The sequence below is a fragment of the Gallinula chloropus genome (genome assembly GCF_964237585.1).
Source record: "Gallinula chloropus genome assembly, chromosome: 1".
NCBI lineage: Eukaryota > Metazoa > Chordata > Aves > Gruiformes > Rallidae > Gallinula > Gallinula chloropus.
Window position 1 is genome coordinate 133,312,390 of NC_140085.1, and position 26,879 is coordinate 133,339,268.

Consider the following 26,879-nt stretch of genomic DNA (forward strand, 5'->3'; position numbering starts at 1 on the left):
GTCCCTGAAGGTCAGTACACAAGAGTGATGAGAAGTTTCTTAAGTGCTAATGATGGGTCATTCTTTTTGTTCTTTTTTTCAGTGCCGATTCATCTGTTAATGATGAACATGAAAAGCTTGCAAAACTATAAAGGGATCATTTCTAAACAGTGATTTGTGTGACTCAAAGACACTGAGGACAAGCCGGGTATTTTACACACTTTATTAGTACTGAAAAATAGTACGTGTCCTCAAAGATATGATTCCAGTTACAACTTGCTTAGCACCACCAAGAAAAAAATTAAGTTCCTCTCTTTCTTCTTACTTGCTGAATACATATAATATCTACACATGAAGTAAGAAGTTTAAATTATGTCACCAGAAGTAGTAACATCTTCTTAAATACTGCTTTATGCTCTTGTGGAGCGGGAGAAAAGAAACAGAAGACTTAAGAACAGCTTTGAAAAGAACTTTAAGGAATAAAAACACATGGAATAAAAACACATGGAACACATGGAATTTGTAAAAAAGCTAGACAAATACTGTTTCAGAAACCCTGACCTTGAGTTATAAAATACAGTAGTGCTACTCTCAAGGCATGTATTAGAATGAGAATAACGCATTAAAAAGTGTTCTCTGCATCTTGCACATCAGATGTTTGCATTGCTGCAGGAAGTTCAAGGCATGGCTTCTGTGGTTGTGGGGTTTGTTACAAGGAAAATGATACAAAAATACACTACTGGCAAGGCAAATATTAAAGGTAGGATTAAATCCAAAATACTCAAATAGCCATTATCAGGTATCTTCTGCGCATAGACCAGAAATTAGCATAACATTGTCCACTCCAATTTCTCCAGTTTTGCCCTTCCCACGTTCTGATTCAAAAGTGACCTGTCAGAAGACAAAAAGATGTATTAACAGCAAAAATGCAGCTTATCCCACCATTTAGCGACTCTTAATTAGTTTTAATGCTACATCTGGGGAATGTTTTATCCCAATACAGCACTTAATGACTTAAATCCTTGCAGCTTTTAGCGTTTCTGTGTATTATTGGAACTAGACTTGAAATCCTCTGTGTGGATTTACAATAGGAAATGTATTCCTTTAATAGGATTACTTATTTTCATTGTGAAAAGAAAATGCAAATTGAGTAAAATCCTATTATAATAATGTAGTTTTATCAGAGTATGTGATGTTAATGCACTTAATTTCTTGAAGACATTATAACTGTTCATTTTCAATCTATTTGATCCTTAGGTTTTGGGTGTGTATACTAAATAGGCCTTTCACATGGTCCCCTACAACATCCTTCTCTCTAAATTGGAGAGAGATGGATTTGATGGGAGGACTATTAAGTGGATAAGGAATTGTGTGGATTGTCGCATCCAGGGGGTGGTGGTCAATGGCTCCAAGTCCATATGGAAGACCGTGACAAGCAGAGGTCCTCAAGGGTCTGTGCTGGGACCAGTGCTGTTTAATATGTTTATTAATGATATGGACAGTGGGATTGAATGCACCCTCAAGAGATTTGCTCATGACACCAAGCTGAGTGGTGAAGTTAATGTGCCAGAGGGGTGGGATGCCATCCAGAGGGATCTGGACAGGCTGGAGAAGTGGGCCCAGGTGAACCTCATGAGGTTCAACAAAGCCAAGTGCAGGGTCCTGCACCTGGGTCGGGACAATCCCCATTATCCATACAGGTTAGGAGATGATGTGCTGGAAAGCAGCTCTGGGGAAAAGGACTTTGGAGTACTTGTGGATGAGAAGCTGGACATGAGCAACCAATGAGCAGGCCAACCGCATCCAGGGCTGCATCAAAAGAAGTGTGGCCAGCAGATCCAGAGAGGTGATTCTGCCCCTATATTCTGCTTTGGTGAGACCTCACCTGGAATGGTGTGTCCAGCTTTGGAGCCCTCAACACAAGAAGGACCTGGTCCTGATGGAACACATACAGAGGAGGACTGCAAAAATGATCAAAGGGCTGGAGCACCTCTCCCATGAAGACAGGCTGAGAGAGTTGGAGTTGTTCAGCCTGGAGAAGGGAAGGCTCCAGGGATAGATTATAGCAGCCTTCCAATACCTTGAAGGTGCCTATAAGAAAGCTGGAGAAGATCTTCTCACAGTGTAGCCACAGGACAAGGGGTAATGGTTTTAAACTCAAGAAGGGGATATTTATGTTGGATATTAGGAAAAAGTTCTTCAGTCTGAGTGTGGTGGCTCACTGGAACAGGCTGCCCAGAGAGGTAGTGGAGGCCCCATCCCTAGAGATATTCAAGGTCAGGCTTGATGAGGTTCTGAGCAACCTGATCGAGTGAAGATGTCCCTGCTTACTGTCAGGGGGTTGGACTAGATGACCTCTAAAGGTCCCTTCTGACCCTACTATGCTTCTATATACACTTACTCTATCTGTGTAGCGTGTGTATATAATGTGTATACTATATAGGTTCATTTTTAGGAATAGAATGCCTGGAGTTTTATTTTATAGTCTGATTGTCATTTATATAAGAGCTTTTGTTTATCATTCCATCAGTGCAAATAACCTTCAAGAGGGCTTGCATTTCATTTATACTCACAGTATTTAATTACACATTACACAGCACTGAAGACATTCAGCCACACAAATAAAAACCAAAACCAGGCCCTAGAATTTCACAGAGAAACTCGCTGAAGTCCTGATTGAGGCAGTTCCCAGGCACAGATCAGTGCACAGGGCTCCCTGCCCGTCAGTATGTCTTGCTCCTATGGAAATTGTTCACCCTTGGTTAAACATAATGTCTCCTTTTGCTCTGAGGGTCTGGTTTAGTGTGGTTTGAGACCATCCTCTCCTATGAAAAGGAAAAATGTTGTTTTTCCAGGTATGCATGTACATATGGTTCTGTTGCATGAGATATTAAGGTGAGATTTCGACTGCTTGTCTTAATTTACAGTCTGGTGCAGCTTCTTTTCAAAATGGTAGGATTATTGGCATCAGTGTCCTAAACCAACTGGGGTAATTCAGTTCGGAAATTACAACCAGATAATAATTTTTCTGCCCCCTAAAATGTGGGCTCCTGCTCCCCAGTTCAGATAAGCCTTTCAATTGCCAGTAAGCAATGTCTGTAAAACAGTTAGTGGAACACTTGGAAGATTAGGAAATTAAGCTGCTGTGCTGATCACGGCAGTTGGCTTATAAACTGTGTTATACTTACACTGTTGGTTGTTTGGGCCCCCTGAAATATCTCTGTTTTTCCAGTTCTCCACCTTTCATCTTTTCCTCTGTTCTGCTCCCAGACAGGAGCAGACCTCTCATTTGCCAAGAGCACTCGGAGTGTCCCCACGCTCTCGCCAGCCAGGCGGTAACTGAAGATCAAGCAGTAGCTGCTCCTTGGCCGGAGGCCGGTGAGGAGAAGTGTGAGACGCCCCACATCCTTCTTGTGCCCCACAAAAGCCGGAACCGCCATGTAGTACCCATCGCCTGGTAGCAAAGCAAACAACAAAGGGAAATGCATCTTCACTGGACTTGTATTATTAGCAAATGGAGTATGTATTTGTTAAGAAAATACATGTGAGCTGTGTGACCTGCATAATTTAAAATCAGACTGGAGAAAAGCAGCAGGGAGTGTACTTTCCAAGGAATAAGCGTGCGCTGTTGGAAGTCGGATCAATTCACAGGGAAGATGAGTTTGTATTCCATTGGCAATTACAGACATTCTTCCTTGCTCTATCTCTCAAAGGTAAAACCACCTCGGTTTTTCAAATGCAACAGCTTGAAAGGTGCTGCTGTGCCTCTGTGGTCAGACCATTTGCAGCACCTGAGGCAGCTTGATGTTCTTTCTGCTGTCCTCTGCAGTGATGACAGACTCATAAAGGAACTGATAGCTTGTTCCCCAAATCCTGGAGGACCAAGGAAATGAGGCACACAAAGTGATAAAGGGATAAAACATCTGGGCCCACAAATAAAGTCATAATCAGCAAATCTAAGTTTGGGGAGATGGGGTGAGGTCAGGGTAAGGTCTTCCTGGAACTGATGGGACAGAGAATGGAACCAGGGAAAAGAAAATATATAGAGCAAGAGAGAAAGGATTTGTGAACAAAGACTGAGATAGAAAGATTGAGGGAAGAGGGAGAGACTGTGTGTATAGGAACTGGGACAAGTGGCCAGCAGGATCTGCAGGATCCACCAGTCCCTGCTGCAGCAGCGCCTGCAACATTTCCTGTGTCACGAGGGAAGAGACATCCTTTCAAACAAGATTCTTCAGCCACAAGTTTTTATACCCCCCTGCACAACAGTCACATGTTGCACCTGTGGAGCTGTATCTCAGTTTTAGCAGGTCTGATGTTGGTACCAGGTCAGGTACTGGTTGTTCTTGAATAGCCCCTGCCCTCGGCTTCTTCTGAGGAATTCTGTCACTGGTTTGTCTTGCAGAGTTTGAGATTTCTGAGCAGTCACCACAGTGATGGTCTAATCTGTGTGAGCAACTACATTGCCACAACCATCTAAACGGCTGCCGTGTGGTTAAGTGCCCTACCAGCCTTAGAATCACAAAATCATAGAATGTGTAAGGCTGGAAGGGACCTTTAGAGGTCATCTAGTCCAACCCCCTGCAGTGAGCAGGGACATCTTCACTACATCAGGTTGCTCAGAGCCCCATCAAATCTGACCTTGGAAAGACACATGTAACCGACAAGGTTTCCATTGCTGGTACCTTGCCATTCTGAACAGCTCTATTCCAATATTTTTTCTCACCTTTTGATTTGCTTGTGTTGAAGTATGTTCCTAATTACCAGCTGTCACTGGATATTTCAAAGAAAGAATTCCTACACCCAGCATTCTCAGGCTCCTTTTCTCCTGTATAAAGATAACCCACTAATAGGAAACCTAATTCTTCATTCTCCTTTCCCCTCCATCCCCCTTTGGAGGGGGTGAGACATCAACTCAAAGCACATCTGGAGGACACATATTTAGGTACCTCCATCGCGATCAGCGGGATTCCAGTCAAAGTCATCATCAGCATCTTGTTTCCAGTCGCAGACCCCTCGGCTGAAGCTGCAATCAACTGGGGAAAAAAAAGTTAAACAAAAAATTGGCAATGGAGACTCAGAGATAAGAAGACTGCTGTAGCATAAGTACTGGTAAAAATAATTTGCTCTTTATTCAATCAGTTCTGAATGTATAGGTCACTCTAAAGTTATGTACAGTCTCAGTTCAGATAGTGTTGAACTAGATTAAATTTCAAAAAATAAAAGTATTAGAATTTATGTAGCAATTCTTTCTCTAACTTACAGGAAAATCTGCTGTGTCTTTTCCCTGCCAGTCTCCCACCTCCACACGAGTTTATATGCTATGACTTCTGTACACTAAGTGCCTCCTGATTGCCATGTCTAGCTGGACGTGTTAGTTTTGAACTCTCCCATCATAAATGGTTTGGGTTCTGCCATCTTTAGAGCTTTCCTCTCTCTATTGTTATGTCGCTGTAGCTGTAATCAGCTTGAGCCCCAGTTCCTTCCATTGAAAGAGAGAAGATGGCCTCCCATGAGGGAATCCTTTACATCAGTGCTTCAGGCTCATGCTACAGGGAGCTGGGTATAGCCCCAGTGAGTTGACCTTTAGAGCACACTGCAAAAGGGTGTCACCTCTGCAGATGAAAAGCATTCCATACACAAATACGGCAATGCAAGCATGACAGCTCACGTTAAGAACAGTATGTCAGCCACCTGAATTTCCTCAGAAAGAAGCATCCTTTTTGTTCTTTTCATGTCTCATATTTCTCACCGTGAGGCAGAGAAGTGCAGTACGTGGAATTTGGAGAGCTTACTGTATAAACCCATTGTTTCTGAGACTACTGCTTTCTGAATTGGAAAGCCCCAGCTATCTCACTTGTTCCATTCACCACCACCCTTTGGGCCCAGCCATCCAGCCAGTTTTTAATCCAGCTGAACATCTAACTGTCCAGGCCAGTGGCAGCCAGTTTCTCAGTCAGAAGAAACTCCTACTGACTTCTGAGAGAGGACCAGGAGAAAATCCAAGATAATATGTCTGAAGGACATCGGCATATTGTTGCTTGCTATGCAACACTCTTCTAATATGATTTAATTTTGTAGACAATAGAAATTACTAGAAATTTTTTCATGACTATGAAATAAATGAAGTGAAATCGAATCGCAAGTCAAGTTTCAATGGGAGGCAATTTTCTATACATGGCTTATAAACAGTTAAAATATCAAAAAAAGACTTCTCACATTGGAACTGGCAGAATGGCTCAGCCAGATACTGCCTCTATGGTGCTCAGCAAACCTCTGTTTCATGTTAAAGGCTTTTAAACTGAGTCTGGCTTGACCAATATAGGTTGTCGTGAAAACAAACGGTACACAAGAAAAGAAATACTGTAGAATAAAAATAATCTACCTTCTTGCTCTGGTCTCAGCACTGGAACTTTCCTCTGTGCCAGGACAGGACCAAAGGCAGCTGCTTCTTTCACCTTGGGAACTAGGCAAAGCAATTTGTCAAGTGCTGAGTCATCACAGGAACAAAAAATGGAACTTTAGTCCTTCATATCAGTTGCCATAATTTATTCAAATGACTCAATGTATGTGTCCTCCACTTCACTTCCAAACTTACATTGCTAACCCCAGTTAGGTAACTCTGAATATTAAAACTTTGAATTGCTGTTCTGCACAGCACTCTGCTTTCTAAGCTGCAGGCAGCAGAGCTACAAGATTCACAGGGTCACAAAACTTTCTTTGGCATGATGATCTGCTGTCTTGCTACAAAGCTTCAACCAATGATCCAAGGACCCAAACTCTACCAGACAGCAGAGACTCAACAGCTGATCAGCACTTTGCCAACAGCAGCCTCAAAAAACGTCAGAGACAGTTGTAAAAGCCATAAAGTTTGGGGGAACAAAGGCCCACAGCTCCAGTTAAGTGACAACTGGTGCTGCTGTCACACAAACCCCAGGAAATTATTTATCTGAAGCCATACTCCCTTCTGGGGCACAAGTTCTTCTGCAAACCAGATCAGCCCTGCTGTCTGCTGGGAAGGATTGGTGCAGTGACTGCAGTGACTCTTTCTCATCCTCCCTGCAACACCTGGCAAGCACAGCCTGGTGCTTTGATGACCAGACCTGTTGGAAACCCCCCTTTGTGAAAATCCGTTGATGAGTCTTGCATCAAACTGGTAGAGTTGGAGCAGCAGCAGCAGAGTCAATGAATGATAGGTGCCTTCTCAGAGATGCTGGCCTAAAGGAGGGGGTTACTCAAGAAGCACTGTTTTTCAGCGGCAGCCTCAGAGACCAAGGCAAAAAACCTCTCCTGTCTAATGAGCTACACAGATATTGAAGCTTTTAAACTCTTCCTTAGTCAAAGTAATACTCTAAAATAATCTATTTTAAAGGGGTTTTTTTATTAGTGTCTTTTGTACTATTTTAAGCCATTAATAGAGAAAAGCATTCATTAAAAAAAATGGTAGCCTCAACTCCTTTGTGCAGAGCCTGTGTAAGTAACTAACCCCACAGGAAATAAGGGGAAGGTCTGCTTTCACCAGCAGAGGAGGCTATCCTTTGCAAACATGTATGCAGATGATACCTGTGATACATACATACCTACCTATGAAACAGGAGCTCAAATGTGCCATTTTAGAGGAGCAAGGGAGGCTCCTCTGGGTTACTGCTTACAGAAGGCGTTAGTGGAAAGCCTGACAGACTGAAGGTCACTTTGCAGCCACGCCACATGGGCAGCAGCGCTAAGGAAAGCTCAACTTCCTCAAAAGTGCCAGATGATAGGAGTTATGGAAATAGAAATTGCTTTTCCCTATTCTGCATTGCATCACATGTACTGTTAGATATTGCCAAACGTTTCAGGGTCCTACTTTCACAGGCTGCACATTTGTTCAGAGGGGAGTTTGTTCCCGTGAGTTCCAGTGAGCGAGGGCTTTCCATTGAAATACTTCAACATACAGTCAGAAAGAGTTAATTTTAAGAATATACTTACATCCCACTACAGTCCAGAGCCTCCTAGCACCATAAAAGCTATGCCATTTACTTAACATCTCTTCTTCCCCCAAACTGTCAGAATTGTTCTGTGTGTACACCAGAGAAAACACACGCTGAAGAAGAGGCCCTGGAGGCACTCCCAGAGATGCTGAGCTGAGCTGAGATAGGATACCTGTGCAATCCTACGAGCTTTCTGATGGATTGCCAGGAGCGTGTCCTCTCTTGTTGCCCTTGCAGCCTTTCCCTCACCCGGACCGTTGCTTAAATCACCTGGATAATATTCTTACTTAAGGCAAGGATTAATATATCTTTCTCCAAATTAATATATGTCTGCATATACACATTCAGGAACAGGCAGATAGAGATTAAGTGTTAAGTTTACTGTCATGCCATAAACTTGGCTTCATACTTAGTGAAAGAAGCTCAGGCTGTGAAAACCCTTGCCAAAATGAAGAGAGCTATTAAAATACGATCAGTTCTGGAAAGAGTGAAGTGATTTAACAGAAGACAACAGCTGCCAGGATGATTTATTGATTGAGTTATCGAATTACACTTGAATTTCACTTGAGGGATATATACATGCAGGTGTAGCTGCATGCTGCAGATGCTTCAAGTGAAGAACTGTCTTGCACATAAAAAGAGCCAGATTTTGTATCCAAATCTATTTTTGCTTTCAGTGTCTGGCATGACACTCAGGTTCTCGACTTGCTGGAAGATATCACCTGTGTATTTTGAGAAACTGTAAGCTTCAGCTTGCAGAAAGGTCTCCAAGAAACCTTACTTCCTGGAATGTGCCTACATTTTACACCAGGCCATCACTGGATATAGGCAGGATCCAAAGTTTACCCCCTCCTAAGCACTAGGCAGGAGTCAGCATTGCTCTTTTCAGCTCTTCTGCTGTCGAGTGGTGCTTGCAGAAAGACAGGTCTCGTCCCATGTTCCCCAAGAGCATACACAAGCTCACAAACATCCCAATTCAGGCACAGCAGAGTCTATCCTTCCTTCTGTATCTACCTGTTTATCTGCAGCACTGGCTACTATATAATCTCTATGCAAAACCCCTTTGTGTCATGGTGCCACACAAGATATCGAGGTCCCTTCCAACCCCTATGATTCTGTGATTCTGTGATCATCATGATACTGCTATGAGGTAAGATGGGTTGATCTTGTGAGCTGGAATTAGTGGCAGAGAGAATTAATGCCAAGGTTCTCTGAGGTACCTGTGTAGCTACCCAGCACCAGTTTCCATAGGAGTTGTGCCTATGAATGTCTGTGGTGAGTTGAGCCCAAGTAAATCAGTGATGTTCTGGTCCCAGGAACAGACACCTTGTTGCTGACACATGTTCTTGCATCTGCCAGAAATTCAGTGTGGCTACCTGCAATGTTTATCTAAGTAGTGCCCTGATTCTAAGGAGAGGAAATCCATCTTTTGTGTCATATAAGATGCAGTTTGTCAGTTATAAGTCAGGAACCTCAGCAAGGAAAGAAACTTTTGGTAAAACAGAATAATCCCAGCAAGGTCTACCTGCTACCTGGCTGAGAGTAGTTCGATAAAATATAACAGGACTCACAAAAAACAACTCTGAACCTACTGAGGATCTCTGCAATCACAGAAATACTTCCTAGCAGTAACCTCAGAAAATGAGAAAGTAGTGTTAGAAAGAAGCATCAAGACATCGATCTCGGATAAATGTGCTTGAACAGAGTGCCATGAAGGGGATTTATTTGTGGAACTGGAATTACAAAACCACCAGGCTTCCAGGGAGCACTGCACATAACCAAATAGATGAGGTTTGACAGCCACCTCCTAGCCATCCTGCCCTGTCAGGACACCTTTAGATATCTATGTAAAGAAAGATAACACACCACCACTAAAAGATAGAGCAAAAGAGCTAGTTTGGTTCAAGTGTATCCATCTGTACAGTGCACAGCACTGTCCTCCTAGATGTGCAGGCAGTTCACTCAGCCTGTCAGACAGGCTTGTTAGCACTCCTCTGCCAGTTGTGTCAGCTCTGACTGACTGACTTCTTGTTTGGAGCTGGTTTGCAACTGGCTGGCTTGGAGCACAACCTGGAGTGAGCTCAGGCACACCTGCAAAGCAGAATCACAGAATCACAGCATGGTTTGGGTGGGAAAGGACCTTTAAAGGCCACCTAGTCCAACTCCCCTGCAATAAGCAGGGGCATCTTCAACTAGATCAGGTTGCTCAGAGTCCCAGTCCAGTCTGACCTTGAGTGTTTTCAGGACAGGTAGTACCACGTAGATAGACCCTCAAGTCAGTCTACAAGCCAACTAAGGGCCAGTGAGATCCCAAAAGCAATAGGAAGGTTTAGAGCACATCTGGGAAAACACTGCGTGGACTACACTGCAATATTAAGAGGTTTAAGGTAAAAAAAAATATTTAAAGAGTAAAAAAAAGTAAGAAGCCAAACTCCAAACCCAATAAACAAGCAGAAGCTTGGTAGAATAGGTCTTTGGGGCACTGTTTTATATACACCCTTCAGAAACAGCACAAAGGCAGTGGTAAGCAACTGGTAAGTGCTAAATAGGCTTATGGAAAACATAGATTTTCCTTTATGTGTACTTGTTTTCACGTCTCTGCTTTGCCAACTTCTGTATATAAAATTACTTATAGTGCATTTGGAAATTGCTTTTTTGTCTAAAAAAATATGGCTTGCTTTATAGCTTGGAAGTAATTTTCTATTTGTCTGCAGTAATGCATGTGCTATCCTTAAAGCTTTAATTCTTTTTTTTTTTCCTGTTAGTGGAACTGTATTTCTTATTAATCCTCTGTGGCATCACATTGAGCTCTTGCTGAAGCAGCTACCCTGGAAGCAGAATATAAGTGACCATGTATTTAAGTGTGCTAGTTCTGGGCAACGTGGTGTGCTTTTATTTCTTGCTATGGCTGGATGAGTTTTCTCTCCCTTGTAAAATGCCTACGCTTGGTTCTGCCTAGGAGGTCTGGTTTGGTGTCTAAATGTGAAAATAACACATGGAATTTGGGAAAAGGAGCTCAATGTTGGCAATTCTAAGATGTAGAATTCTCAAGTGTCTGAAACTGCAGGATGTGGGAACTCCCACTAAACTGGTACTTGCTGTCATCATAACCCTGCTCTCTGATGTTCAAAGCCCATTAAAAAAAAAAAAAGCTGAAAACCAGAGTGGGCACTGTAAAAAATCAAGCAGAATATAAGAGGTAGCAAAATGAAGACTAGCTTCCTATATATATGGTATATCACTATGTCAGACTCAAAGGAATATGCCACATCTCTGGTACCTTATCCTCCTCTGAAAGAATTACATTTCCCAGATATCTGCCATCTTTTGAGCCCGTTATCTACAGCAGTGGACTGAGCTGTGGTCTCAGCATTAACTCATCACATAGTGGTCTGATTATCAGAAAAGAGTAAGATTAGGAGCAAGCATCCCGATTAACTAAGAACTAACAGCCCTGAGCCTGTAAGAGAAACAGTCCTCTTTCAGTACTGCCAAATAAAGCAGGAAACAAACCTCATCATTGTTCTTGGTGCTATCAGAGGGGGAAAGGGCTTTGCAGTTAACGTTGCTACCTACGTGATGCTACAGGAGTGCTTTAAGCATGAGTTCCATCAACTGCTAAAGTACAGACTATGGGATTTCGTGGCCATTGGCAATTCTGGATGACACGAAAACCACTGATGTGTTAGACAATGACAGAATTAAGGCTGTGCACTCAAAGTTCACCTCTCACTTCAGTGGAGCATCTGTATGGTCACTGCTTATATAAAGAAGCACTTTGGTCCACCTCCCTGTGTCTTCTCCCACATACAGAAAGGACATTTCTCTCACAGTAAATAGCTTTCCAATACTTCACTTTACTCTCATTTTCTGTACATCTGCAATTTTGACAATCAATAGGGCAGAATCCTATTTATTTAACTGCACCTCTCACAGCAGAACAGGTTCTTCCTTCACTCTGAGCAAGGTAAGGATCCTGTGGAAAATCATCATTTAAAGTCATTACTGTATCATATGGTATAAAAATAAGAATTTAAGTTTTCACAGCTTCGCTTAATTTTGATATTTCTTAAATACTGGGGAGTGTCACTTCTTTAACTACTGTGTTTTTAAAGAAAACCTGTGAGTAGTAGTTTTCCAGAAGGTCCTGTATTTTGATAGTTGGCCTATTTCAACGATTTGAATCTCCATAAAATAATCACCTTTTTCCTTACAGTATTTTTTCTATGGCTCCCTATGTATTTATTATGTAGTAAAACTGCTATGATAAATTAATATGTAAATTTAAAAATAATAATTAGGATCTCTAAAAAGTGTGACCTATCCCTTTTTCCTGATTAACTGCTCTTCCTGGAAGACAAACCAACCCATTTATTAATAATACAAAAGGCAAATGCTATATGAATACGTGAGGGGATTATATGGAAGAAAATAATGTGGTAGTGAAGGAATCGCTGCTGAACAGACATCATCAGAGGAGTGTAAATTTATACCAACATGTAAATTTATGAGCTATAAACTTCAGCTGATCCTGTACTCCAAAGGATTATTCACCATCATTAAAAATCAAGTGTTTTTAAAGCCAAAAGCTCAAGCAACTAAGTCCCTAAATCATGACTGAATTTTTATAATAACAAGTATCGAGTACAGCATATGAAAATTTAAAAAGAATGGAAACAAAGTTAATAGATGCAACCCAAAATGCAAGTAGCACAATGCCTTAAGTCATATACAGAGTTGCTATAAAAGAAGAAAGCCATCGATAACGCAGACTTTACATACTTCATGAAACTACCTCGTGGGCATCCTAGTATCCCTGTATCAAGAAGAACCCCAACCTCCCAATATTCCCTGGCAAAATAAATTCTCTCTAACATGTTCAGGGTACAGGTCCCTTATATTAAGAATGGGAAAATTCTAGCCAAATGCGCTGGAACAAGGCCAGTGTAGACAAAACCACAGATAACCCACAGTGCTTTAGTATTTTCAAGCAGTACTCTTCACTGTGACTGCTCTCAGTTGCAGTGGCAGTTTTGTAGAGACCAGTGGTTGCTGCCTAGCCCAGGTCTGTGGTGCTCAAATGTCCTGGTTTGGCTGAGCAAGTCCTTGAAAAAGAACATCATCAAACATCATGTCAGAAATCTCTTGTATATTATGGACAAAGGATTTTCCCTGTGTTCCCTCACTCAAACTGAGAACTGGGAAATGAACACATCGAACAGCGTAGCGCCGAGCACGCAACAGGAAGGTTACATGATCCACCACCCTTTGCAATTGCATCAGCTCTGGTAGCCCAGTCCAGGAGAGCACGTTCCCCTTGTATCACCAGGAGTAGAGCAGAGCCACATGTAACAGTATTACTTATAAATAATTTATAATTTGCAATAACTATTAACAGAACCTGTTATTACTATGACCCTGAAAGTGCCAGACCAGTGATATTATTGCAATAAGGATATTGTCCCTAGGGAAATCACAACTATGAGGATCCACACACTTGCCGAGGGTAAATATCCCTTTAGGTTTCCTTTTTGTCCACCCACATGGTGAAATACTCTTTTCAGTGTATCTAACCAGATTTTTTTTTCTTTGTTCCAACTTGTAGTCATTACTTCTTTTCCTATTGCTGTAAATTTTCAAGAGGAGTCTGATTGTGACTCCCCTATAACCTTCAACCTACAGTCGAAGACAGCCACAAGATCTCCCCTTAGCCTTCCCCTCTTCTAAGGATGAAAAAAAGTTACTCTCAGCCTCTCCTCATGTATCACATTCTTCAGGGCCCTGACCCTTGTGGAGATCTGCCAGACTCATGCCAGTCTGTCCTCATCTGTCTCATTATGGACAAGCAGCTCAAGATTTGCTCTCACAAGTGACAAACAGAGGGGAAGAACCACTTCCCTTTTTCTGCAAAGCTTCTTCCTAAGCAGCCACCCCAGGCCCATAATAGTGCACGAGGCTCTTCATTCCCTTTGCACTTGCTTTTGTTGAACTAATGCCCCCGTCAGCCTATCTCCATAGCCTGGCCTGGTCCCTCTTAATAGCAGCGCTGTCCTTCAGCCTATGGGTTGCTTCACCCACTTTGGTGTTGTCAGCGAGCTTGAAATACACCATAAGCACTCACTGGTGCTGTCTGCAGGAAGGGAGGAGGTTGGTGAACAGCTCACTAGCATAATTTGGGGGAGCAGTATTAGTCTATATCCTTCGCCTCAAACAGGCCAATTACCACTGAAAACTGAAAAAAAAAAGCAATTTTAGAAGTGTGCCTTTGGCAAAGAAGCTTATATTCTCAAGTGTATTTCGGTGAATAATCACATTTTTTCTTGGCTTTCTCACAGAAGCAATATCACAGACCATTTTTTTCCAGAGGACTTCAAAATTATATTTCCTTTCAAAAAACCATACTTACATGTCTTTTCAAATCAAATTGCAACAATTTCAAAGCTGACTTAAACTTATTTTGTCTTCATTTTCATCATTATGAAATATGGTGTGTGGCTTTAATTACTGTGGGATAGTATTTATTATTTTCCTATACTTTGGGCAAGAGAAGGAACCATGAATAAGTTACCAGTCAGCACGGTGTATTTTTCGTATTACATCTTTTTGCCATTAACTTGAAGAATGTTTGACTGAACTAGCTGGACTAAAAGCCAATTAAAATGCATTTTAAAACCTTAAAGAACACAGCAAGAAATTGCACAGCACACAAGACAAGAGATGGAAGGAAGCACCTGAAGCCAGCCTGAGGAAACCTGTATGAATATTCCTGATAAACAAAGAATATCAGAAGATATGCAAGACCCTGGCCCAAATACCATCAAAGTCTTTAAACCACCGAGTGTCATTTCAGATAAACTTTCACATTGAAACAAAAGGGATAAAAACCCATCTGTGATTCACATAGTTATTTTTCTGTTGGGAATGATGGGAGCAACCATCATGCCTACTATATGTTTTATATTATTTGAAACACAAAGACACACAAAAAAAAGTCTGGGCTTCAGAACAGTGCACACTACATAGGACAGTGAGTACGCCTTCCATAAATGGAAGCTAATTATTCTTTCATTCCTCATACAGCAGTGTGTTGTTTTGTTCTGCTGGGGCAAGAAAATGGGGAGAAGCTACGTGCTGTGTCGAAGGTGCTCTGACAGCACAGTGTGCCAAGTGGCTGTCAGGCTGGTGCACTCCCTCTGTGCTCCCACTGACAGCAGGTTCCCCTAAAAGGGAGGTTCGGTCCCTTTAGTCTCACCAGCAGGTATATTAGGTTGCTTTTCATTTTCTGCAAGTAAACCCTGATAAAATGCCTGTCATGTTTTGTGGTTATTTTGTTAGTGCTTATATATATTTTTTTTTTACATCAAAACCAGGTATTTTTAAAAATGAAGCAACTTACAAAAGACATCTCCTCGAAGGCTTCGCTCATGGTCAATTAGATTATCAAAATCTTCCTTCTCTTCATCTGACTCTTGTGTGTTCTCTTCTACAGTAGCTTCAGTTTCTTTCTCTTCCTCACTGTAGCTCCCATCATGATCAATACCATCTTCATAGTCCAGTAACTGCATGTGGGTCTTAGAAGACGGTGTCGCGGCTGCTTCTGGGATGGCATTCTTGATTGTCTCCTGCTTCTTCACACTGCTCTTATGTGCAAGAAGTTTCTTAATTGTGTCTTTAGCTGTTCTGGGGTTTCGTGCAATTTCCTTCACAGTCTTTTCAGGAATAACTAGAGCCAAGGAGAAAATACTGATTACTCATCAAAGAGGTCATTCAGCAATGGCAACATTTACAGATGGCACCATGGTGCCCTTTACAAAGCCCAGAGACTTTGTGTACAGCCAAATTCTCCTCTGTGAGGTAGAAGCTGAGCTGTGCACAGAGCCGAGCATGCATGGACGTGTTTAGCCCTGTTGTGCATAGACAGCCCTCTGCTCGAGTTACAGTGGAAAAACCAAAGTGACCCCCTGTCCTAAACTCGCTTGGACTCCTGTGTAACACAGGCTACAGAGCCCCTTAACGTTGATTATTTTTACACTGGAGTGTGGGTAGAAAAAGAAACCCCTAAAACATCCTTCTTGTCCGTAGAGGTGTGATTCCCTGCACAACAAATAGCCTACTAGCAATGAGTATTTTTCTTGGCTGTCTTTTGTGAATGTTTATGGCCAAACTTTCCTTACAGGACAGGCTAAAAGCCACTGAGGCAGGATGTATTTTGAGAGAAGATACATTTTGCTGCTCTGTAACATTTCATTTAGCTCTAAGGGATAAGCCTCCAAAATACTGAAAGGCATCCAAGAATGCCAAATTGTTATCTTCTTGTAATCCCATGGTGGACTATAACATAAATGCAGAACTCCCTGAGATTTTTACTGGTTTATGATTCCTCTTGGCTACAAAATACTAAAAGGATAACCAGACTTGTGGTATCTTGCAACTGTGGCTTCTGCTCAGAAACACAAAGGCTGCCTGAAGTGAAAAACTTAAAGAGTTGGATAAAATTCAATTGAGATTGTTCAAATCTGCAAAACAAAAGAAAAAATCTGAATTTGGGGGTTTCCGTGGGCTTAAGTGTAATGAAGTAAATTATCTTTTTATATGCAGGCAAAACATCAAAAACATTACTTGGTAAGAGGACATTTTTACATTTCAATGCAGACCTGATTTTCCAATCATGCTTTCCACATCAGTGTGCTGAGTTTAAAGAAAAAGGCATTTAATTTCTTCTAAAATTCATTTTTTCTCTTTCTACAGCCATCAAACTATGTTTGGATGCTTGAATGAGAGATATTTTCATAGGAACCCATTTGAAGAAGTATTTCTAGGGATGTGGGGAGACAAGATTGATTTTCCACTGGGGTGGGACCCAGTAGCAGCACAAAGGGCTCTTTTCAGACAGTATGTTGGCCAGATGTTCTCCATGTTTTCCTAAATTATCAACTTACATGAAATGTAAAATTATCATTTTACATGAAATAAGGAGAGATTTTAGTTACACATTATAAAAACCCTGCTTACTGTCCTTGCTACAGGATAGTAAAGCACAGGAGTGAGCCACTTGGAATATTTGAACTGTATCACTAGAAGCTTTAAAAGAATTGATGTTACCATCTGTCATTGATATATATGCTGGATATGCTCTGAGCAAAGGGTCGGATTAACTGATCTTTTTTAGTCCCTTCCAGATGAACTCTTCTGTCACCTGACAAGGACTGGCCAAATCATATCTGAGGGTAAACATCAGAACTACTTTGGATCAGTTTGTTCAAGATATGTGTACAGTAGAAAGCAAAGTCAAAAGAGAAATTAAGGCAATGCTGCAGGTGTGGCTTTTTATCAGCAGCATCAGCTGCTGCTCAGCATCGGTCGAGGAACTCCACTGTGTCAAAACTAGTGCTGGAAGGGTTTGTGTGACAAATGTGGAAGTTTTAGAGAAGACAAATCTGAGTTCTAGTTTATGAGATGATCCCATCCCATCCCACCCTAAAAATTCCATTAGAGTTTAGCAAGTCCCTTCCTGTCATAGTACAAGGGCTGCTGAGGAAGTGAGTGTCCTCGGGGTTTAATAATGAAAAAATGAGGCTTTTGAATCAACTCAGGATTTCATGACTGCTACGACCTGAGCAGTCAGTATGCAATTATATACTCACTAGTCCTGGCCATAGCCTGAATCTGTGTGGGTGGGGAAGAGGGACAAGTAAGAATAAGCAGGATGGCACAACCATGCCATAAGAACAGCCTTCTGCAGTTTGAGTCCTTTATGTGAAGTACCTGGGAAATCATGAGAGCTGAGCAGGTCCAGTGTGCTGCACAAAAGCTCTTCTATGGATGGAGACTTTTTCTACCAAGGAATAGCCTTATATACTATTTCCCATCTTTGATTCTGCCATGCCTGTGGTCATCTTGGATTGTAAACGGTGGAGGAAGCTGGCTATTTTTATTTCTCTCTGCTGTTGCTGCCTGCTGATTGCATTATCAGGGCAAGGATATGTTCCTAGTCTGCTCTTCACTTTGTAATAATAAACACTTCAGAGTAGTGTTCTGAGACAGATAGACTGGGCTGGTAACCTTGGGGGGTACTTTTTTCTGTGTGTTTCTTTTATAGAAGCATAGCAGGTGAAAAAACACCAGCTAATAAAACGGAACTGCAGACTATGAGGAAAAAGGGAAAGCTCCCTGAATTTATATTCACTCCTTGAAAATACAATCCTATTACTGTGAATTTGTCACTTTTTATTTATGGGAAATGCAGCTACATGCTATTTGGTATCCCAGGAACACAATCAGACTCTCTTGGTTTGCTGGAGCATTCAGGTTGCAGTTGGAGGTATAAAATAAACAGATGCCAATAAAAAGTAAATAAAAATCTGGGATTTTGTTATTCTTTCCCTTTGGATAAAACTTGCTTGTCAGATACTTGCAAGTAAACTCTTTACTAATACTCCACTAAGTGAGACTTCCCTCTGGAGGATGATGTCATGAAGGATATAAGGTTGTCTGGATCTAAACTCAGAGTGCAGCAATAAAAATTAACAGGGAAGCTTCATTGCAAACAAATTTCCTCTTGACAGTCAGCAACAAGAAACTTCAGGCTGTTAAAGAGGCAATGGAGATTTTCAAGCCAGGACTGACTGCTCAGCAAACCCAAACATCTGCTTTTAGTTTCTGCTTTGAAGTCTTCCTAGTGAAATGAGAAATTCTTACAGCTCAACATAATAACGCCTGTGGTGTCAGAAAACCTATCTCCTTGTATGTGCCAAACTAAGCAGTACAGAAAATCAGCTGCTGGGAGTGACAAAAATAGGGTGGCAGAAGTGCATAAATCCCCACCATGCCTGGAGACTCTGGTTTGCTGCTGCAGCATGAAAGTTGGCGTGCCCATGGGGAAAAAGAGGGACTAGACACCAAGCATATTTCAGGATATATCACTACTATCCTTCTAATCTGCATTCAGCTTTAGAGTAGCCAGAGGTGTGGATTTAAGGCGTTTTATGTCTCCTCTTTGAATTGCAGAAGGAATAATCCAGTGTAAGGATAGACCACCGTAAACTCCACTGCCTGTGGACTTGCCTGAATGAACAGCTCGTCTTCTCTGACAATCTGGGGTGCTGCAGCTGAGGCAGTGATTTTTCAGGATATAAATTAATGCACAGGAGTTACTCACAAACACTTCTGCATTTATCCATCCATGTGATTGCACAGAGAATTTTATAAAGTGAAAAGAAAGGCAGCGCATTTCATCCCAGCTCTTCTTTATGTACCTTCCACCAGGAAGCATGTAACCTACACCTCCTGTTCTCATACAGTTTGGTTTTATTGCCTTAGTATGACAATATCTCAGCTTTCAAAGGCACTTTATTTCTTTGAATTAGAGACAATTAAGGCAAAAGGTAGAAAGCCAGAGGCAAATGGTGACTGAGGGTTAAAAGCAACCCTTTTCTGTCATGAGCTGCTGTACAAGACTGTAAGACACTGAAATGGCTCAGTCTAGGATGTCTAATGACCAAGTTGTAAAGTTGAGTTGGAAAAACTATAAAGAGAGCAGATGTCAGCCCCCCATCTCTGTGCTGATTGTGTAAAAGGAAATGCTCAGGGGATGATACAGCAGAGGGACAGTGATCTGTTTTCTTCCCGTGCACCCTCTGCCCACAGCTGGTGCTGGTGAGGGGCTCAACGTATGGGGGGCTGCAGCAGGAGACAGCCTGCTCCGCACTCCAGCAGGCACCCCTCTGCTCCCACCTTCATACCTAGCAGTATATTTAAAAACCTGATGAGAGCGGAGCCTAGGACACTGGCTTACAAATCCTGCTGTGGCTCCCTTTGAGGCTTCTGTGTGTAAAAGTTGGAGAGGGGATGAGGGATACAGACAACCATTTATGACCTTTAAGGGGCGGCTGAAGATGCAAGTAAAGAGTGGATCTGCAGGACATAGTTTCAGAAACCATTCTAAAAGTTCTCAGCCTTTTTTAGATAGTCATGAGAGTCTGAAAGCTTTCACAGATGGGATAAAACACAGATTTTAGACCATTATTCTCTTAAGCACCATGGATTATCATCTACCTATATATATATATATATATATTCCTAGCCTGTTTCACTTCTAAAATTTTTTAATTATAACCATCTTATTTGGGGAAGGCTGCTTTGAGAAATCAGGGCAAGTTCATCACACTGGACTGTGCTCATACCTGACTACATCAGCCAGCTGTCCTTCCAGTAGGAAATGCAGGGTAAGAATAGCCTCAAGTGTTATTATTCAAGGATGAGAGCAGTATTTGGCTCCAGACTGAATTAAATTTGTAAGCATCTCACCAGTGATACGACCAGAATCACTTTTTAAGCTTTGACATTTTATTATGTCAAACCCAACTTATCTCAGGACTGGCAAGTTATTAAGAAAACAAAATGGTGTTTAGAGGCTACCCTATGAGGGAACATGAGCAAAGCAAGAGGCACAGAGAGACTTGGCATGACTTTGCATTGCCATTTAGATACCCAGCAGAGCATAATGCAGAAGAGTAACCTCTGCCTCCCGACAGGCAATAACAAAAGTGTCATTGTTGAGTTTCTTAGAGTGACATCTGAAGGTTGCAGGTTTTAAGTTAGCACTCCTTTTTCCTGTTATTCTGTGGTTTCCTACCAAAGAGCGAATCAAATATACGTTCATTTTTCCCCCAGGAATCTTAATTGCTTATGGAACCTTGTGAGACTTTATCCTTGAATTAAAGCTGAAACACACATTGAAGCATGTGGTGAGGGAAATGTGGTTTTTCAATGCACAATAGGAAATCAGGAAACACATGAACCTGAGAACAGCAACAGATTGCAGCAAGAGTGAGGCCAGATGTGGAAATGGCTAGGACCCGTTTAGGGAGCATTTGAAAGGTTACATCTCTATGGATTCTCAAATTAAATGTGTGCTAGAAACAGCTTCTAATGCTTCATGCATGTAGGAGTGTGTCTGAACAATCACAGGCTGTATCTGTACAAGCAGCATTCTTTGCAGCCTCATATTTCAGCTTTTTCTCATAAGTTAGTATATTGACACACCAATTGAATGAAAAAATTTCTCCCACCTTCTGTGCAGAGGTGACTTTTACATTACCTCACTTTCTAGCTTATTTGGTAGCATGAGGAGATGCAGCCATAGAAATTTCATTGCAAACAAAGTGCTTAGTTACTCATTTCATACTTTGAATATTCAGTTATATATTAAAATGCTTTTTGTTTGTTATAAAAAGGTAACACTGCTGCCATGGCAGCCACTTTGTTACACACTAGAGACAATTGCTATAAAGAATTAATGCTTCCCTGTGAAAACACAATTCCCACTTATGTCAAGTACTGAGGATATATTTAAGATGCCTGTCATCTAGCTGCAGCACAACCCCAGGCCCATCTGTTGAGAGCTGGGATGGGCTGCAGGAGCTGCAGCCACTGCCACCAAAAGAAACGTGAAGCCACATCCTCCAGCTCCCAAATTCCCAAAATGTTTTTTGTTTGTTATATGGTGTTCTCTTACCCAATAGCAGAAATTCCTTTGGCTTCAGTAAAGCCAAAGTCTTTCCACTATTGCCATATGACAAGGAGAACGCTTAGTGACACATCTAAATTGGTGTTTGTGAAAAAACATTTTCCCTGATAGCACAGTGCATGCCCTGCCCCCATGGGTTACACTGATCAGACTTTTGTTGAGGATCGAAGTAAAAACCATCTAATGAAGCACTCAAAGTTAAAAGAACCTCCTCCTCTTCCCTTTAAAAAAGGTGTATGTGTGGAAACACCACAGGAGAAACAAGTCTCTTTAGCACCACTGCTTTTCAAGTTTTGCCTAACATTGACTATTCTTTTCCTCCTCTATTGTTACAGACAGCTTTCTGGCTAGACCAGAGGCTTATGCCTCATTCCAGTGTGTTATTCCTCTATCCTCTTTTGCATTAAATCTATTTCCTGTTGAGTATGTTCTACTAAGTTTACGAATGCACAGCTCCTTGGTCTTCTTAACAACTAATGGGGCCCACGCCTTGGAAATACATTGGATTTGGAATTGTAATTGGAAATACAACATGAGGGAAATATGTAAAGAGAGAGCAAACAATTTAACAGAAACACTAGTGAGAAGATAGAAATCATCTGTCCTCACCACTGACTTTTTTTACAGGGCTACATATGTCACGCCCTCACCACAAGCTAAAATATTTCCTTTGTTCATATTTAAGCACACATTCCCATTGAATCATTTCTGCTTGAGATAAGGATATTTTACACACAGACTTGGTCAAAAGGAGATTTTCCTTTGAAATTTTCAGCTTCTTAAGAAAAATACCAACCACAAAGCAAACCAAATAAAACCCAACCCGGACTTTTTGCTCAGAGATGTATTTAACATTTCATCTGTGATACATTTTAATAGAACCATATCAAGATGTGTGATGTCTGTTTGATATTCAGACCTCCAGCTCTGTTGCATCCTTCTGCTGCAGCCAGCTGCAGTGACATATCACAGGAATGTGGTCTAGGAAGGAAACTGGCACCTAACCTTTAATTTGTACCTGAAGAACCTTCCAAACAGCTCTGCTGTGGCAATCTGTGTGCAAATCACACCTTTCAGTACCAGTCAGGTTTTTGTGTGTTTAGTTTTTCTTGTTAAAAGTCAACATTTTTTTGCTGAATGTAGAAACTCAATGGAAGCTTAACTTACTGATGCAATACTGGAGAAGGAAAATGAATAATAGAGAGACTCATATAACATCTGTGACCATGAAGTATAATCACAATACAGATCTGATCTGAGCAGGACTCAGATGTCCTCTTGAGGAAAACATCTCTAATGACGCTACAGGAGAAACCTCTGCCAGGTTTAATAAAGGTACTAAATAAAAAGGTTTGTTTCCACAGAATCACAGTCTGGCACATCCGTCCAAGAGGCCAGGTGTGGGAGTTCAAGGAAAATACACAGTAGATTTTTTAATGCTATGTTCGTTTCTTCAAGACAAATTCTCTTCTCTGTTCTACGTGCAATTCCTGGTGATACCATGAGACTTGGGGATTCATAGGCAAAATCAATTTAAACAAATCATACTTGTATTAACTAAGTAATGACTGACAGAATCCATACGTTATTGTGGGGAGAGGTCTTGCTTGCCTGGTATTGCAGCACTGTTCAGCATGGCATTTCCTAGAAGATGCCTTACACCCATCAACTGCCGCAGCAAAACCACAGAGCTAACACTGCTCCTGACACCCAGTGGTACTCACCTGCACAATCGAATCCACTTCCTCGGTAGCCCTGTTTACATTTGCACTTGAAGGACCCTTCGGTGTTGAGGCAGCCTGCATGGGGGCTGCACCTGTGTGTATCTGTCACACATTCATTTACATCTGGGGAAAGACATGAAGGCTTCAGTGAAAACTGCATCGAAACGCAAGTGTCATGACAGCCTCTCTGTGCTGGCCACCTGTTTCCAGGCATTGTAAGCACTAGTGTTAGGCCAAGATGGTCCAGGGACCGTCAGAGGCTGAAGAATTCACACTAGGAGAGAATGCTTAACATGGCTCCAGCTGCACAACTACTGGCATATATATCCACAGAAAATGTAAAGCATCCCGGCAAAGACAAAACATTTTCTGACTGAGAGCAGGATTCAAGCTGCAGGCAGACACTCTTCTATTCACAAAACACAAATGCACCAAGAGAATATCTGACATCAGTTAAAAACTATTCACCAAATCTTTCTCATTCTTTCATTCACTCTGGAAGAAATGCAATGGAAAGCAACCCTGACCATGCCAAGAAGTCGATCTACCTCTAACATCCCACCATACATACGACGCTGTATGGAAAAAAACACTATCAGGAAAAATTCAGTAGCAAGTGCTACTCCCAACTGACAACAGCATGTACAGGCATGAAGGATAACAGATGGGTTTTTTTCCTTTATTTTGCTACACCACAAAGATGTTTCTGGCTTCTCCCACATCAGGGAGTCAAGTTGATGCACAGATTTTTGCACCACATGCATTTTACTTTTTTTGCTTCATTTTCAGCAGCTGACAGGTCCTCTCGTAAGTCAGCGAGGAGACAAATATCAGGAAGACTGACTCAAAAATATGGTAAGTCTGAGAGTGAGATTCAGGTTTTCAGATAAAATCCTGATTACCAAGACTGCCCCTCCCCATGCACACGTATTATATGAAAAAGTGTTTTTTCCATGGTAAGACTCTTAGGGTTTGCATACAACAGGGAACACAAACCTGAGTCTCCAAAATCTGCTTTATGATCTATCTCCCTCCCACCCCTAACTCCCAATACCAAATAAACATGAAAAAAACATATGAATTCTCTTTTCTATGCACTTCCTGTAGTAGTTCTGACACTTCCAGGCCCTCATGTTGAGGGCTTGAGGCCCTCGTGTTGAGTAATGCTTGAACATTACTGCTGCAGTGCCTGTAGCAGCAACTTACACTTTGCTGTTCTTCCACTATTCAGTTACTGGATTGAAGCAGGAGTAAAGGTGTTTGGCATTTGTTTTAACACCTGGGCATGTTAAGATAACTTTTTGCCTTTATTTTTTTCCTTTTTTTCTTTGGAAGAAACTTAGGCATGAAAGAGAGATTTGAAAAGTATTTAAAACCTACTATTTTCATACTTAAAAAAAGTTCTGTGGCATCCATCCAAACAGCTGCTTTTACAGCCATGAAGGCACTTGATTCACATTCCTCATTAACAATACCAAAGAAAAGAAAAAAAAAAGAAAAAAGAAAGATTGTGGGACCGCTTGCTCATCTCAGGTTGAAAGCTAAAAGCTAAAAGAAAGAGCTCTTTAATTAAACCTTTACTAGGAGTAGCACTTATTTGTAGTCAACTGTTGCTAACTTACAACGAGCCCTTGTACACCTTGACCTGCTACAATAGGGCAATTTAATTTGCATGTGCCAGTGATTGGGTTTTTCAGAAGGCCACAGAGAAAGCATAGAGAAAAATCAAAGTGCCATCAAGATATTCTTAGTGTGACGTGTTTTATCCATTTCCAAGGTGGTATTCCCAGACTAGGGCACCAAGCTCCAGGCAATGACAAGAAAGATGCAAGGTGTGGGAAGGAGAAAGAATGAAGAAAGAAAAAACACGGGCTAAATCTTACCTACACAGTCATAATGGCCGCTGATGTACTTCAGTTCATAACCAGGCTGGCACTTGCAGTAGTAACTTCCAAATGTGTTGATGCATCTGCGGTTGTAAGAGCAGACAGCTTTGCCGGTGGAACATTCATCTATGTCTAGAGCAGAAGGGGTGCTGGTCAGATCCATGATAAGGTAGAATGGGAAAGCAAGAACTAGGTGGGATTTGCCCAGGAATAGTTTGGTCTTGGCTATCAAAAGCTGTTTAATAACTAAGTCCTGTACTTTCACGCTTGGTGGTGGCTTTTGCAGGTGCTCATATGAACGAAGCAGCACAATGTGAACTAACTTTGTGGAAGATTTTGAGACCTGGCATGGTCAAAGCTAGGGTAACTGGCAGTGGAGATTCCTCTCACTGGGGACAGTGATTCATCCTAAGATCATGGAGCAGGGTCAGAACAAACTCCAGAAATTCCTTTATTTCCTTGAGAAAGGAAATGCCAGAGAACAGGAATTGTAAGAGAAAGTCCTAGAAACAGGAAAATGAGAGCAGCAACAGCTCCACTAATAAACCCCTACACCTCCTCTTGCTGGGCTAAGTGCAGACATAGAGGGGAGAGAATTCTACATTGCGAGTGGTCTGCCCAGCAAGGTCGATGACAGGGACAGACACTCTGGAGAGAGGAGGAGGAAGTTTGGTATGAGAGGGGCCTAAGAAAATTATTCAACAACCATTGCAATTAAATGTTACTAAATTTGATCTGTTTTCTTGTAACGTCAAATTAATAATAGTGCAGATTGTGGTGCTTAACATTTGTCCTTCCCTACTGCATTTTAGCACGTAGCAGTGACTCTGCATGTAATTCATTGCCCGTGCTGCTGGCCTTTGCCGCTCAGAGCGGCTGTGAAGCGCAGCTGGACACCACATTTCTGTCATTACTTTACAGTGCTGAGGTGATCAAAGGGAAGGAGACAACAACAGAAAAATATTTTAAAAAACCTGTAGTCAAAACCCCTCTTTCTGCCCATAGCACATGTTACTGATGACAGCCTCTGCTCCCTAGCCACCGAGGCATTCCTAGACTTCTCCAGGTTCCCATTTCCCCATGCCTCTACAGGGACCTGCCAATACGGCTTACCAGTACTTGAAGGGGTCCTACAGGAAAGTGGGAGAGGGACTGTTCACCATGCAGTGTAGTGACAGAACAAGGGACAATGGCCTGAAGCTGAAAGAGGGCAGGTTTAGACTAGATGTTAGGAAAGAATTATTTACTATGCGGGTGGTGAGGCCCTGACACAGGCTGCCCAGTGAGGCTGCAAAAGCCCCATCCCTGGAAGTGTTTAAGCCCAGGTTGGATGGGGCTTTGGGCAACCTGAGCTAGTGGAGGGTGTGCCTGCCCACGGCATGGAGGTTGGGACTAGATGATCTTTGAGGTTTCTTCCAACCCAAAGTGTTCTATGATTTTATGATTCTGTGTCCAAGGCCTATCACAAGCTAAAGGACAAGCCTGCTGCACTTCACTGTAGCGTGAAGACTATGTCTGCAGTGAACTCTGAAGACTCCCTGTACTCATACAAACAACATTTTAGGTTCAATTAAAAATATTTTGATCTATAATTGTTATCTTTTTTCCTTCACCTACAGACTTGTAGAAGAGGAAAAGTGAAGAGCATCAATGTCCTGCTCTGCAGGTCCAGGAATAATGCAACTTTTTATGAGGATTAAGCTAAAACCAATAGTAACACCAGATTATTAGAGTATCTTATATTAGGCACCTATTATGCTATACAGCAGGAAAATGTTATCGCATTTGAGAG

General features: G+C 41.7%; 1 protein-coding gene across 1 annotated transcript in view; it reads right to left on the reverse strand.

The window, feature by feature from the left end:
* Positions 1-774: 774 nt before the first annotated feature.
* EGFL6 (EGF like domain multiple 6) overlaps positions 775-26,879 on the reverse strand; it is a gene marked incomplete at both ends in the record, with an annotated part of 41,347 nt that continues 15,242 nt past the window's right edge. Inside the window, 7 exons of the mRNA XM_084279156.1 lie at positions 775-870; positions 3,168-3,433; positions 4,929-5,015; positions 6,365-6,445; positions 15,346-15,672; positions 23,202-23,324; positions 25,085-25,219. Of these exons, the coding sequence (XP_084135282.1) occupies positions 775-870; positions 3,168-3,433; positions 4,929-5,015; positions 6,365-6,445; positions 15,346-15,672; positions 23,202-23,324; positions 25,085-25,219 (1,115 nt within the window). The remainder of the gene's footprint in view (positions 871-3,167; positions 3,434-4,928; positions 5,016-6,364; positions 6,446-15,345; positions 15,673-23,201; positions 23,325-25,084; positions 25,220-26,879) is intronic.